Source organism: Aquarana catesbeiana, linkage group LG11 (assembly GCF_042186555.1).
Source record: "Aquarana catesbeiana isolate 2022-GZ linkage group LG11, ASM4218655v1, whole genome shotgun sequence".
Classification (NCBI taxonomy): domain Eukaryota; kingdom Metazoa; phylum Chordata; class Amphibia; order Anura; family Ranidae; genus Aquarana; species Aquarana catesbeiana.
The window spans coordinates 9,932,862-9,947,935 of NC_133334.1; the positions used below are offsets into that span (position 1 = coordinate 9,932,862).

Below are 15,074 nucleotides of genomic sequence, written 5' to 3' on the forward strand. Positions count from 1 at the left end.
ATTAGGGTCCCAGAGAGCCTCCCTCCTTACATAAGGGTCCCCAGGGATCCCCCCTTACATCAGGGTACTCAGAGAGCCCCCCTACATTAGTGTCCCCAGAGAGCCTCCCTTACATCAGGGTCCCCAGAGAGCCCCCCTACATCAGGGTCCCCAGAGAGTCCCCTCCTTACATCAGGGTCCCCAGAGCAATGGCGTCCCTAGGGGGGGGCAGAGGGGGCCCTGACCCCCCCAACATTATGCTGTGCCCCACCATGTGCCCCCCAATTAAAAAAAAATTATTTATTTTTTTTACAAAAAATCAATGTCTAAGAGGGAGAGAGTCCCCAGTCAGCTCCTGCGGGTGATTCCTCCCCCCTCCCTCTGCTCGCTGACACTGCATAATGCGAGCGCTCACACAACCACGGCCGCCCGATCTGCTCCTTCCCCTGCATCCTCATTGGCAGGGAGAAGAGCGAGTTGCAGGAAGGACTCCACCAGGACTCTCAGTTACTGAAAAAACAGACTGATTTGTCCCATCCTTAGGACAGGAGAACCAGCCTGTAAGTTCCAAGAGATGGCAGACCAGCGCTGTCAATAGCAGGGGCAGGACAGCAAGAGGAGGCTGGGGAACCCCACAGTGGCAGAACACCAGGGCCCGGAGGCAAGACAACCTTTGCAACCCTGATAGTTCTCCCACTGCTTTGGACCCTTATATTTTCTTGGTATGCTGGTGACATATAACTCTTGTTTTCTGCCTCCCTGGGGGACTCCAATACAGTAAGAAGGGAGCGTACTGCCGAACATGTGAAAGGGCCCGTTGTGGGGTCATAGTAAAGGGCCCCAGGATATATATATTTGCATTTTATAGTTGCCCCCCTACTTTTGTCCCTGTCCCCCCATGTGCCCCCCCTAAATATGAAAGCTGGAGATGCCACTGCCCCAGAGACCCCTTTCATTACATCAGGGTCCCCAGAGACCCCTTTCCTTACATCAGGGTCCCCAGAGAGTACCCCTAACATCAGGGTCCCCAGAGAGCCCCTCCTTACATCAGGGTCCCCAGAGAGCCCCCCTTACATCAGGATCCCCAGAGAGCCTCCCCTTACATCAGGGTCCCCAGGGAGCCCTCCTTACATCAGGGTCCCCAGAGAGCCCCCCTACATTAGGGTCCCTAGAGAGCCTCCCTCCTTACATCAGGGTCCCCAGGGATCCCCCTTACATCAGGGTACCCAGAGAGCCCCCCCAAGACATCAGGGTCCCCAGAGAGCCCCCCCAAGACATCAGGGTCCCCAGAGAGCCCCCCCATACATCAGGGTCCCCAGAGAGCCCCTCCTTACATCAGGGTCCCCAGAGAGCCCCTCCTTACATCAGGGTCCCCAGAGAGCCCCTCCTTACATTAATGTCCCCAGAAAGCCCCCCCTTACATCAGGGTCCCCAGACTGCTGACCCCCCCTCCTTCAAGAGGTTCCTCATGTACCTGGCTGGTGGAGGTGGGAGACGGCGATCAGCAGCTCTATGGTGTCCACAGGCAGTGGAATCTCCATGAGGCTTGTAGTTCTTCTCCTGAGTGTATACAGTGGAGAGGGGAGGGGCCTCTGACCCGGGCAGGTATCAGCAGCAGTGTACAAGTAGAGCCGACTCGCTGAAAGTGAAACTGATACCTGCCTGGGTCAGAGGCCCCTCCCCTCTTCTCTCCACTGTATACACTGACACTGGGGAAGAACTACAAGCTGCAGGGAGATCCCACCGCCCACAGGAACAAGAGAGCTGCCGATCGCTGCCTCCCACCTCCCCCCACTGCATTCCAAATGGCAAGCCAGAGGTGCAGGGAGAGATGCCGGGTCTTGGGCCCCCCCACAGCGGCAGAATGGCAAGGCCCAGTCGCAAGTGCGACTGCAGTGACCCCTATAGTTCTGCCACTGCCCCTTCCCTTCCAGTGACATTTTTACAGTAATTAGTGCATTTTTATAGCACTGATTGCTGTATAAATGTCAATGGTCCCAAAAAATGTGTCAAAAGTGTCCAATGTGTCTGCCATAATATCGCAGTCCTGATAAAAATCGCCACCATTACTAGTAAAAAAAAATAATAATAATAAAAATGCTATAAATCTATCCCCTATTTTGTAGATGCTATAACTTTTGCGCAAACCAATCAATATAAACTTATTGCAATTTTTTTTACCAAAAATATGTAGAAGAATACATATTGGCCTAAACTAAGAAATAATTAGCTTTTAAAAAAAAAAAAATGGGGATATAGCAAAAAGTACAAAATATTGAGTTTTTTTCAAAATTGTCGCTTTTTTTGTTTATAGCGCAAAAAATAAAACCCGCAGAGGCAATCAAATACCACCAAAAGAAAACTCTATTTGTGGGAAAAAAAGAACGTAAATTTTGTTTGAGTGCAGCGTTGCATGACCGCGCAATTGTCAGTTAATGCAACGCAGTGCCACATCGCAAAAAATGGCCCGGTCATTCAGCAGCCAAATCTTCCGGGGCCGAAGTGGTTAAAATCTTCAGTAATAGTAGTGATATCTTATAAAGGTGAAAGGTCTCTTGTGCAAAATACAAATATCGAGGTGACATAAAGGTGGGTGTCTTTTCTTTCTTGTGCCGTGACACCTAGGTGCAAGGTGGCCTCTTACCTTATGGCTGTAAGAAAACTGCATGTAGAAAACAATAGATGTCCTGGACGATCTTGTTACAAGCCTTTATGGATAGATACCAATGGTTTCGTCTAGGTGGCGTTTAATCGAAAATCCCCCCAGAGATAGGGTATAAAGGTGTACTTCTTAAATCTAGTGTGTTTTGAGTACCCCTCCCGGGTTCACCCATAAAGATATGTGAAGAGAAAGGGGGTTCCAAATAGTGTGATAACGTAAAAACAAAATGTACTTTATTCAGCTTCCAGCTGTGGTACTCACATGACCAAAGCAAGTTAAAAGCATGTAAACTACAAGCGGTGAGCTTGTGCACAAAGAATGTCACGTCCGGTTTGCCTGTCTGTCCCAACGGCGTAGTGTCACACTCACGTGACTTCATCAGGGGGACAACATGATCCCTGTTGTGATTGGACACAGCAGGAGCCAATCAGCAGATCCGGTGGCTGCAATGCCCACCCGCGATCATTCGTAGGAGAGGCAGAACGGCGCTGTAAACAAGGCAGACCATCGTTCTGTCAGAAAGGAAGAGAGAGATCTTGTGTTCCTGCTAATCAGGAACACAGATGTCTTGCTTCCTCCAGTCTGTCCATCCCCCACACAGTTAGAAAGCACCCCCTAGGAGCACACTTAACCCGTTGATCACCCTTGATAATAACCCTCTCCCTGCCAGTGTCATTTATACAGTGACAGTGCATTTTTTTTATTTAGCACTGATCACTATATTAGTGTCACTGGTCCCCAAAAAGTGTCACTTAGTGTTAGAGCTGCAGGATTAATCATTAAAAAATTGTGATCTCGATTCAACACCCCTTACGATCTCTATAGAGAAATTCACGATATTTTCATGTAAAAAGTGTAGAGAGTTCTCTGCTCACTCAGCTGTCAAAAGAAAAAACCCGGGCAGCCTGCCAAGTTTTTCACAACATTGTCCAGGCTAGTAGATTAACTATAAACATTGTAGCTTTTGGTTGTTAGATCAAAGGGATGAACTTCTGTGTGTAGATGAGGTCAGTTTAACTCCTTAAAGACTAAACCTTTTTCTGACACTTGTTTCTTACAAAGTTAAAATCAGTATTTTTTGCTAGAAAATTACTTAGAACCCCCAAACATTATACATATTTTCATGAGAGAATCGTGATCTTTTTGTTAAGCAAAAAAAAAATTTTGATTCTCATTTTAGTCTTGAATCGTGCAGCTCTACTTAGTTTACAGATTTGTCTGCCGCAATGTCGCAATCGCACTAAAAATGGCTGGTCGCCACCATTACTAGTAAAAACAATTAAAAAAAATCAAAGGTCCATACATCTATCCCAAAGTTTGTAGACGCTATAACTTTTGCACAAACCAATCAATATTTTTGCAATCTTTTTTACCAAAAATATGTAGCAGAATACATATTGGCCTAAATTGAGGAAGAAATTTGATTTTTTTTTACATTTTTTTAATTGGAAATGTCTTATAGCAGAAAGTTAAAAATATTTTTAGTAATAATTTTAGTTTTTTTTCAAAATTGTCGTTTTTTTTTTTATTATAGTGCAAAAAAAAAAACTGCAGAGGTGACCAAACACCACTAAAAGAAAGCTCTATTTGTGGGAAAAAAAGGACATCAGTTTTATTTGGGTACAGCACGACCGTGCAATTGTCAGTTAAAGCAAAACAGTGCGGTATCACAAAAAATGGCCTGGACAGGAAGGGGGGTAAACCTTCCGCAGCTGAAGTGGTTAAAATAATGCCTGGAGGTCCTTGCTCAGGGTGTTATGGGGTGGAAAGCTCTGTCCCCATCTCCTAATTCTTCTCCTGCATTGTCTCCCCTTTACACATTTCAGTGAAGAAGTGGCTTTGATAAGCTATGAATTGTCCTCACCATTACATGAATGAATGTGACTATGACGAGCTATACCGTGACCTGGATAAATGAGAACCTTCATAAACCTATTACCCATAGGATTCAAACATCTGAGATGTACAAATATTAAATGAAGTCTTTTTGCACCTTAGGCTGGGCTGCTGATTCCTGACAGTGACACTGGTACTGGCAGGGCCAGACTGGCCTACCGGGATACCGGGAAATTTCCTGGTAGGCCGCCTGCCCTGGGCCCGCTTTGAGTTGCGGCTGCAGCACTCCGCTCTCCTCCTCCTGTGTATCATGGAGCTGGCTGGGTCTGTGTTCGACGACCGCGCTGTAACAAGGTCCCGCCTCCCTAGACCAGCTCGTGTAGATTGAATCAGTGTTCTGCCTATCACACAAGCCGGTCTAGGGGGGCGGGACCTTGTTACAGCGTGGCTGCTGAACACAGACCCAGCCAGCTCTGTGATACTCAGGAGCAGATGCCCGCTGTGTGTGTGTGTTACCAGGCAATGGTGAGTCTGTATTAATTGCCACAGTGAGACTGCATTCATGGGCACAGTGCGGCTGTAATGGTGGGCACAGTGAGGGTGCAATGGTGGACACAGTGAAGCTGCAATGGTGGGTACAGTGAGGCTGCATTCACGGGCACAGTGAGGCTGCAATGGTGGGCACAGTGAGACTGCATTCATGGACACAGTGAGGCTCTATTTGATGGGCATAGTGAGGCTGCATTCACGGGCACAGTGAGGCTCCATTCATGGGCACAGTGAGGCTCCATTCACGGGCACAGTGAGGCTGCATTCACGGGCACAGTAAAGCTGCATTTGATGGGCACAGTGATGCTGCATTGATGGGCAGTGAGGCTGCATTGATGGCCACAGTGAGGCTGCAATGATGGGCACAGTGATGCTGCATTCATGGGCACAGTGAGGCTGCAATAGTGGGCACAATGAGGCTGCATTCACGGGAACAGTGAGGCTGCAATGGTGGGCACAGTTAGACTGCATTCACAGGCACAGTAAGGCTGCATTCACTGGCACAGCAAGACTGCAATGATGGGCACAGTGATGCTGCATTCATGGGCACAGTGAGGCTTCAATAGTGGGCACAATGAGGCTGCATTCACGGGAACAGTGAGGCTGCAATGGTGGGCACAGTTAGACTGCATTCACAGGCACAGTAAGGCTGCATTCACTGGCACAGCAAGACTGCAATGATGGGCACAGTGATGTTGCATTCATGGGCACAGTGATGTTGCATTCATGGGCACAGTGAGGCTGCAATGGTGGGCACAGTGAGGCTGCATTCATGGGCACAGTGAGGCTGCAATGGTGGGTACAGTAAGGGTGCAATGATGGTCACAGTGAAGCTGTATTTGATTGGCACAGTGAGGCTGCATTGATAGGCACAGTGAGGCTGTATTTGATTATCACAGTGAGGCTGCATTGGTGGGCACAATGATGGTCACAGTGATGCTGCAATAATGGGCACGGTGATGCTGCATTCTTGGACACAGTGATGCTGCATTCTTCAACACAGTGAGGCGGCTTTTGATGGGCACAGTGAGGCTGCATTCACAGGCCCAGTGAGGCTACATTTGATGGCACAGTGAGACCGCATTCATGGGCACAGTAACACTGCATTGATGAGCACAGTAAGGCTGCATTTATGGGCACAGTGAGGCTGCAATGGTGGGCACAGTGAGGCTGCATTGATGGGCACAGTGAGGCTGCACTGGTGGGCACAGTGAGGCTGCAATTGATGGGCACAGTGAGGCTGCAATTGATGGGCACAGTGAGGCTGTATTTGATTGGCACAGTGAGGCTGCATTGATAGGCACAGTGAGGCTGTATTTGATTATCACAGTGAGGCTGCATTGGTGGGCACAGTGAGGCTGCAATTGATGGGCACAGTGAGGCTGCAATTGATGGGCACAGTGAGGCTGTATTTGATTGGCACAGTGAGGCTGCATTGATAGGCACAGTGAGGCTGTATTTGATTATCACAGTGAGGCTGTAATTGGTGGGCACAGTGAGGCTGCAATTGATGGGCACAGTGAGGCTGTAATGGATTGGCACTGATGAGGCTGCATTTGATGGGCACTGGTGAGGCTGCATTGAGCTCTTGTATCATGTCTGCAGTCTCTGACCATCTCCTGTATCATGTCCACATTCTCCGTGGGAGTCTGGAGAGGAGTCAAGAGTGGGAGCACCGCCGGGATGGGGGTCATGGGAGAAGTCAGACGTGTGTGGACTGTGGTGAGGAGTAGGTGTATGGGGTAAATCCGCGCTATGAATTGGGTATTTTAGTTGTGGATATGGCTGCTGCCTCTACACATACAATACCGCCTAAGTGGAAAGTATTAGAAAATGGTAAAAAAGCAGGAGTAGTATGGCGCTGCCCTTATGGAGACAAAAAGATATTTTTCTTCTTTGTAGTAAATGTGTTACTTAGTGACCTTATTCCTAAAGAATTGCTTCTAAAACCTGTATGTGTCAAAAGGTTGAATAAAAACTGTGACTGGTGACGATTTTTTCTATTAAAAGTGAAAAATGCAACATATGGTGCTCCAATTATTCAGCAAAGGTGCATTGTGCGCTTTAAATTAGGTAATAAATTAGGTAAATAGTTGTGGATATGGATACAATACCACCTAAGTGGAAAGTATAAAAAAGGATACAGGAGTAGTATGGCGCTGCCCTTATGGAGACAAAAGGACTTTTTCTTTAAAATAAACAATAGCTCTATAATTCCTAAAGTATTGCTTCTAAGCCTGTGTGCGCCAAATGATTAAATAAAATCTGCGACTGGTGCTAAGTACTTACTATTAAAGGTACAATTGCAACATAGGGTGCTTCAATTATTCAACAAAAGTGCATGGTGCAACATCACTCAAGTGACCAGTGTTAAACCATAAAAATTTATACAAAATTGTGCAAATTATCCATCATATATAGTGACTGATGTGCTGTGACCAGTAATAGTTGGATAGGAAAAGTTCCGTTTATGAAAAAACAAGTTCTTTTTAAAATTGTTTTGAAGTGTTCAATCCCTGAGGGTCAAATATCTGTAGGAAAGCTTCTTATCCAGGAGCTGGTTTCTTTAATTAGTGCCTTGTCTGCATGCTCTGACAATGCTTGCACTCACCAGATTTTTCTTTCCCCTGCAGGGGATAAGAAGTTTTGTTTTGATGTGTTCAATCCCTGAGGGTCAAATATCTGTAGGAAAACTTCTTATCCCCTGCAGGGGAAAGAAAAATCTGGTGAGTGCAAGCATTGTCAGAGCATGCAGACAAGGCACTAATTAAAGAAACCAGCACCTGGATAAGAAGTTTTCCTACAGATATTTGACCCTCAGGGATTGAACACATCAAAACAATTTTAAAAAGAACTTGTTTTTTCATAAACGGAACTTTTCCTATCCAACTATTACTGGTCACAGCACATCAGTCACTATATATGATGGATAATTTGCACAATTTTGTATACATTTTTATGGTTTAACACTGGTCACTTGAGTGATGTTGCACCATGCACTTTTGTTGAATAATTGAAGCACCCTATGTTGCAATTGTACCTTTAATAGTAAGTACTTAGCACCAGTCACAGATTTTATTTAATCATTTGGCGCACACAGGCTTAGAAGCAATACTTTAGGAATTATAGAGCTATTGTTTATTTTAAAGAAAAAGTCCTTTTGTCTCCATAAGGGCAGCACCACACTACTCCTGTTTTCCTTTTTTATACTTTCCACTTAGGTGGTATTGTATCCATATCCACAACTATTTACCTAATTTATTACCTAATTTAAAGCACACAATGCACCTTTGCTGAATAATTGGAGCACCATATGTTGCATTTTTCACTTTTAATAGAAAAAATCCGTCACCAGTCACAGTTTTTATTCAACCTTTTGACACATACAGGTTTTAGAAGCAATTCTTTAGGAATAAGGTCACTAGGTAACACATTTACTACAAAGAAGATAAATATCTTTTTGTCTCCATAAGGACTGTGGTGAGGAGACTATAGGATAAAACCAGAGCCACCGAGCTGGAGCCGATTGAGCCCTGCACGGTGCACCTGAGAGGAGGTCAGTGACAGCACCGCTAGGCGAGTCTGAGGGGGTCACTGATGTAAGGGGGATGAATACGATAATGTAAGGGGGCACTGATAGGTTTCCCCCTTATATCAGTAACCCACCCCCCTTACCTTAGTGCATTCTTTCTGCGGAAGGTCCCCCCCCCCCACGTTCTGAGTTCCTGGGGTCCCCCTTGATGATTGACCACTTTTAACTGGAATTTGCTTATATATATATATAAAAAGCCCTATGTGATTTCATATCTGTATTATCTATATATAATACACTCTTCAAATGTGCTTTATGTGTTTTCCCTTTCATGAACAAGAAAATAATGATGTTATGCTGTTGGGCTGGTATAATTATGCTATGGGGCTGGTATAATTTTTTTTCCAGGGCTGTTTTTTATTCCCATTCCAGACCTGGCTACTGGTGTGTAGGGCAGCCATCAGAAATTTTTGGGCCCCTTACACAGCTTTAGACCTGGGTCCCCCGCCCCCCCGAGTCTGACCTCCAACATTCCCCAGGGCTTGCCTATGTGCCATCCTACCGAATCCGCACACCGGCCAACTCCCCTGTACGCCCCCCCTCAATCCTGTATATATGTCAGCCCCCTCACACCTGTATATTTGTCAGCCCCCCAAACCTGTATATTTGTCACCCCTCCCACACACATCTGTATATATGTCGCCCCCCCACACACCTGTATATATGTCGCCCCCCCACACACCTGTATTTTTGTCCTCCCCAAACCTGTATATATGTCAGCCCCCCTCACACCTGTTTATATGTCAGCCCCCCCACACACACCTGTATATATATGGCAGCCCCACACACACACTTGTATATATGGCAGCCCCCCACACACACCTGTATATATGTCAGCTCCCCATAAACACACACACCTGTATATATGGCATCCCTTCTTACACACACCTGTATATATGTCAGCTCCCCCACGCACCTGTATATATGTCAGCCCCCCTCACACAACTGTATATATTTCAGCCACCCCTCCACACACCTATATATATTTCAGCCCCCCATACACACACACCTGTATATATGGCAGCCCCACACACACACTTGTATATATGGCAGCCCCCCACACACACCTGTATATATGTCAGCTCCCCATAAACACACACCTGTATATATGGCATCCCTTCTCACACACACCTGTATATATGTCAGCTCCCCCACGCACCTGTATATATGTCAGCCCCCCTCACACAACTGTATATATTTCAGCCACCCCTCCACACACCTATATATATTTCAGCCCCCCATACACACACACCTGTATATATGGCAGCCCCCCTCACACACACCTGTATATATGTCAGCCCCCTCACACAACTGTATATATTTCAGCCCCCCCACCCACACACACCTGTATATATATCAGCACCCCCACACACACCTGTATATGTGTCAGCCACCCCTCCACACACCTGTATATATGTCAGCCCCCCACACACTTGTATATATGTCAGCCACCCCTCTACAAACACCTGTAGATATGTCAGCGCCCTCCCACACACCTGCATATATGTCAGCGCCCCCCCACACACCTGCATATATGTCAGCCACCCCCCCACACACCTGTATATATGGAAGTCCCACATACACAAATCTGTACACACACAAGCCTCTGGCCCCTCCCTGTACACAAACAGCCCCCTCCCTTTCCTTCACAGCCCCTACTTCCTACCTGGTCCCAGCTCGTTTTTACAAAGCTGACATGTTGGTGAGAAGCACAGTACAGGCAGATCACTGTTACACGAGGAGTGCACATGCACATAGTAGCCAGAGGTGGCTGTAAAGAGCTTGATGTCTAAAATCAATGAGAACTGCAGAAACTGTGAGATTGTTTCTATACTGCACACCACGGATCCCCTTCACACATCCTGCCTTCTTCTGGCATGGGCAGGCCCCTTACAGTTGTAACGGCTGAACCCCCTGATGGTGGCCCTGCTGGTGTGCAAAAGGATCAAGGAAAGAAGAACCCATGGGGTACCCCCAGGGACCACAGCGTGCAATCTAAGTTGCCCCCAATGCAGGTGGCAAGGAAAGAAGGCCAAAAACCAAAATAAAGATAAAAATAAAATGGTGTAAGAATAAACTGTGAACTGTGACAATGTGAACACACAGAATTAAAGAGGTTGTAATCTCAGAAAAAAAAAAACCCTGTAAGACCAAGGCTCAATATCAAATACTTACCTTAGATCAATGCTGTGGCAGCAGTCCACTGTACACCGCTGTGACCGGCGACATGTCTCCCGGAGTTATTTCCGGGTTTGAGGGCTCCGATGCTGTGATTGGCTGGAGCCGCAATGCCGTCACTCCTGCGCAATGCTCGAGGGAGCCGCTGGTCATGGCACGGCTGCTGAAGAAATGGCACGAGCGAGCCATTTCTTCAGTGCACATGCGCTGATGACGTTGGTGCAAGTGTATATGGTAAATATATTTACAGTACCTACAGGCAAGCCTTATTATAGGCTTACCTGTAGGTACAAGTGGTGTAACAAGGTTTACAACCACTTTAACCACAATAACAAATGACACAAAGATAAAGGTGGGCAGCTCAAAACTAAATGGCAGCCAACTACTCTACCTATGTAAGTGATGATACTGGGTATACAGGAGCTGGTGCATGCAAACAAGGAGAGAAAATCACAGTAATAAAAGCATATACATTTATTAAACAATAAAACTGCACTTACAAAGATGATAAAGTACAGGTGGGTATTGTGAGCTACGGTGGAACATAAAAGTCTCACAAGGAAAGTCTCTCCAGCTTCGGCCACAGGCATGGGAAAGCCTGGAAGGTGGGCACCGATCCCATTGTGGAATCCCCTGGGTAACGCACGGGAACTGAAAGAGCCACCATGGACACAAGGAACTCCCTCATCTGACATCACATTCTGGGCATGCGCAGTAGAAATGCGTTTTGAGGCATGCTAACCTCTTCCTCGGCCTACTATCACTTTTAATGTGCAAAGCAAGGATGAAATGTACTAAAGTCAAGGAGCACAGCTTGGGGTTTTACTACAAGGATTAAGATACTGTAGAGCAGTGGTCCCCAACCTTTTTGGCACCAGGGACCGGCATTGTGGATGAAAATTGTGCCAAGGCCCAAGGTGGGGGGGGTGGGGGGGTGTCTGGGTGATAATGCGTTTTTTCACAGCCAATTTGTCAGGAAATGGCTGGTGTTAGCACTTTAATCATCACAACACCATGGTTAATATGGTGTCAGGATGATTGAAGCGCAATATTTTTATTATTATATTGTAATATAAGATTAAATAGTTCAACTCACCATAATGCAGAATCTGCCACCAGATGCAGCTTGCCACCAGATGCAGATTGCCACATGCCACCAGATTCAGATTGCCACAGTCACATGCCACCAGATGCAGATTGCCACATGGCACAGTCACATGCCACCAGATGCAGATTTCCACATGCCACAGTCACATGCCACCAGATGCAGATTTCCACCAGATGCATATTGCCACATGCCACAGTCACTTGCCACCAGATGCAGATTGCCACATGCCACGAGATGCAGATTGTCACATGCCACAGTCACATGCCACCAGATGCAGATTTCCACATGCCACAGTCAGATGCCACCAGATGCAGATTGCCACATGCCACAATCATATGCCACCAGGTGCAGATTGCCACATGCCACCAGATGCAGATTGCCACATGCCACCAGATGCAGATAGTCACATGCCACCAGATGCAGATTGCCACAGTCACTTGCCACATGCCACCAGATGCATATTGCCACATGCCACAGTCACATGCCACCAGGTGCAGATGGCCACAGTCACTTGCCACAGTCACATGCCACCAGATGCAGATTGCCACATGCCACCAGATGCAGATTGCCACAGTCACATGCCACCAGATGCAGATTGCACATGCCGCTGTCTCCTGCCACAGAGGCAGTGCACTGGAGTGGTGGGTTCCGTGTGAGGGAGAACAGCGGTGATGTGGGGCGGGCGGTGAGAGATGATGTCATCTCTCTGCTCACCGGCTTCACCTCCAACAGTATACTGGCTGGGCTGTGTGGGCGGAACAGCGGTGATGTGTGTGGGTGGTGGGAGATGATGTCATCTCTCTGCTCGCCTGCTTCACCCCCAACAGTGTAGCTGCAGGGCTGTGTGGGCGGAAGTGCAGTGATGGCGGTGATCTCTCTGCTCACCCGCCACCACACCTCAGATAGTTCAGACTTCGCAGCCCAGCTGCAAACAAGCTGCGGCCTGGTAGTGGGATGTGGCCCAGGGGTTTGAGACCTCTGCTGTAGAGGATACCGCAGAGTAAAATTGGGCAGTAGAACAGTTTGAGTTAGGGATAGTAGGCCTAACTGCTATATGCCTAACTTTTATTTTCTCTATTGGGACAGAGGGTGCAATGAATGTGAGTGATAAAGTGTGAGATGGTAAAAGTGTACACTACTTTTACATTTTCTTTCAAATAATGTAGCGGTGTGCGGCAAACAAAAGACACTGTTGGGGGTGAAGCAGGCGAGCAGAGAGATGACATCATCTCAAGAAAAGATGGTAAGTAACATGTGAATGCTTTGCTTTGACCACCCAAACTTAAATAAAGGCCCTATCAACATAAAATTTTAAAAAAGTGTACTCTAAAATAAAGGTCCTTTCTCACAAATAAAAACCAATATACCCCCCAAATAACTGAAAACTCCAAATCATACGTTTTTGTTTTTTGTTTTGCAGTCCTCAGCCACACTTTTATAAGGATCTGTTGACTTTTTTTTATGCCATTGATGAAATTAACAATAACCCTACAATGTTACCAAATATTACTCTTGGATATCACGTATATGACTCCTGTCAGGAGAGCAGAAAGGCGATAAAAAACACATTGCAGATTTTATCTGGACCAGGAAAGATGGTTCCAAATTACTCTTGCAGAGAACGTAAAAAAATACTGGGCTTCATTGGAGACCAGAGCTCTTCAACCACCACATCTATAGCACAGATATTGGCTTTATATCATTATGCGCAGGTCAGTAAGGCCTTTTTTCTTTTAGAATTTAAGTTGACTTCATTAAAACAGTTTATTGTGAGACGGTCTAAATTTCATTTTCAAATGTTCAGATCTGATCATATAGCAATGGCCTTACCAGCCAGGACCATTGTTAATGGTCTTCAATACCATCTGTCACCTACATATAATATCATTTTAACAATTCTACACCGGCAATTTGATAATGATTAACACTTGTTAATCATTGAGTAACTATTACCTGTTCCAGATGCCATGGCACCATGGGGTTTGGATTATGTAATTAGAACACAAACACGTCCCAACATATTCTGGGACAATCAGCATCTGTATTGACACCCTCCATGGTGTTTGATTCTGGGTGATTAAGTGATTAAGTTAAGTGATTAAGTGATTAAGTTACGTCCCATGTGGAAATAAATGATGGGGCTTTATTCTGTCACTCATTAGAACAGAGGAAGCTACTTGGATAAGTGTCAAAAGCTCTTTAGTGTTATAGAACAGGTCCAGCTCAATGTGATCAATTAATACTATGTAAGTGTAGCAAGGTACCAGGCCTCCTATGGTCTAAAGAGAACCTCCAGGGCCAGAGATAGCTGACATCCTTCTGAATATGGTGGGTTGCATGGCATAGTGAGTGTAATGCAAGGTAGATTGATTGGGCACCAGATACTTCTTGAATGCAAAAGAGATTTTATTTCTCTTAACAGAACTTTGGGAGAGAGGGTTAGGGCCAGGACACCCTTGCAAGAATAATTGGCAGACTCCGAGACTTCAACAGGAGAACAGCCATTCAGGGAAAGGCATCCAGCAAGACACCACATCTGCATGTATAGGAATGCTGTCTCCCATGGCAACCATCTTTAACAGTTCCTAACAAAAAATGTAACAGTTTCTTCGCTTCCACTACAATCACTTCTTGTAGTACTTCAGCCCACTGAGCTCCCAGTCTCTCACTAGACTAGATGATTTACTGTCACTGAATCCCTTGAGCTCCTCCAATCTTCATGGTGGTATCTTCCTCAAGCGTCACCCCCACCTCGCTGCTGGGTCCCTAGCTTGGCACTCGAGATACTTCTCAAGCTTCACTCCACTGGCCTACTTGGTCCCTAGATTGACACACAAGGCTGCTCTGCAAGCGTCACCTCCGCTGGCTGGGTCCCTGGCATGATACCCACTGAAGTTTCCTGATTCTTGGTGAGAATACTGCTCTGGTACTTGCTTCAGCTACTCACTGTGGTCCCTGATAATAAGGTGGATGATCCCTTGGTCCCGACCATGACAGGTTCTCCGGCCGTCACTTCTGGTTGGACTGCAAGCCGCAATCCCAATCCTGCCCTATTCTCTTGCTTCTGGATAGGCCCTCAGACAGCCTAGCAGCCATATGTGCCCGGGATAGGCCCAAACTCTGGCCTAGCAGCCCAGGCAATACAACACACATCCACTCAGACTGCCGTC

At 46.3% G+C, this 15,074-nt stretch overlaps 1 protein-coding gene across 1 annotated transcript in view; it reads left to right on the plus strand.

The window, feature by feature from the left end:
* Positions 1-11,300: 11,300 nt before the first annotated feature.
* The window catches only part of LOC141112908 (vomeronasal type-2 receptor 26-like), a 60,421-nt gene continuing 56,647 nt past the window's right edge, over positions 11,301-15,074 (plus strand). Inside the window, exons 1-2 of the mRNA XM_073606011.1 lie at positions 11,301-11,314; positions 13,325-13,616. Of these exons, the coding sequence (XP_073462112.1) occupies positions 11,301-11,314; positions 13,325-13,616 (306 nt within the window). The remainder of the gene's footprint in view (positions 11,315-13,324; positions 13,617-15,074) is intronic.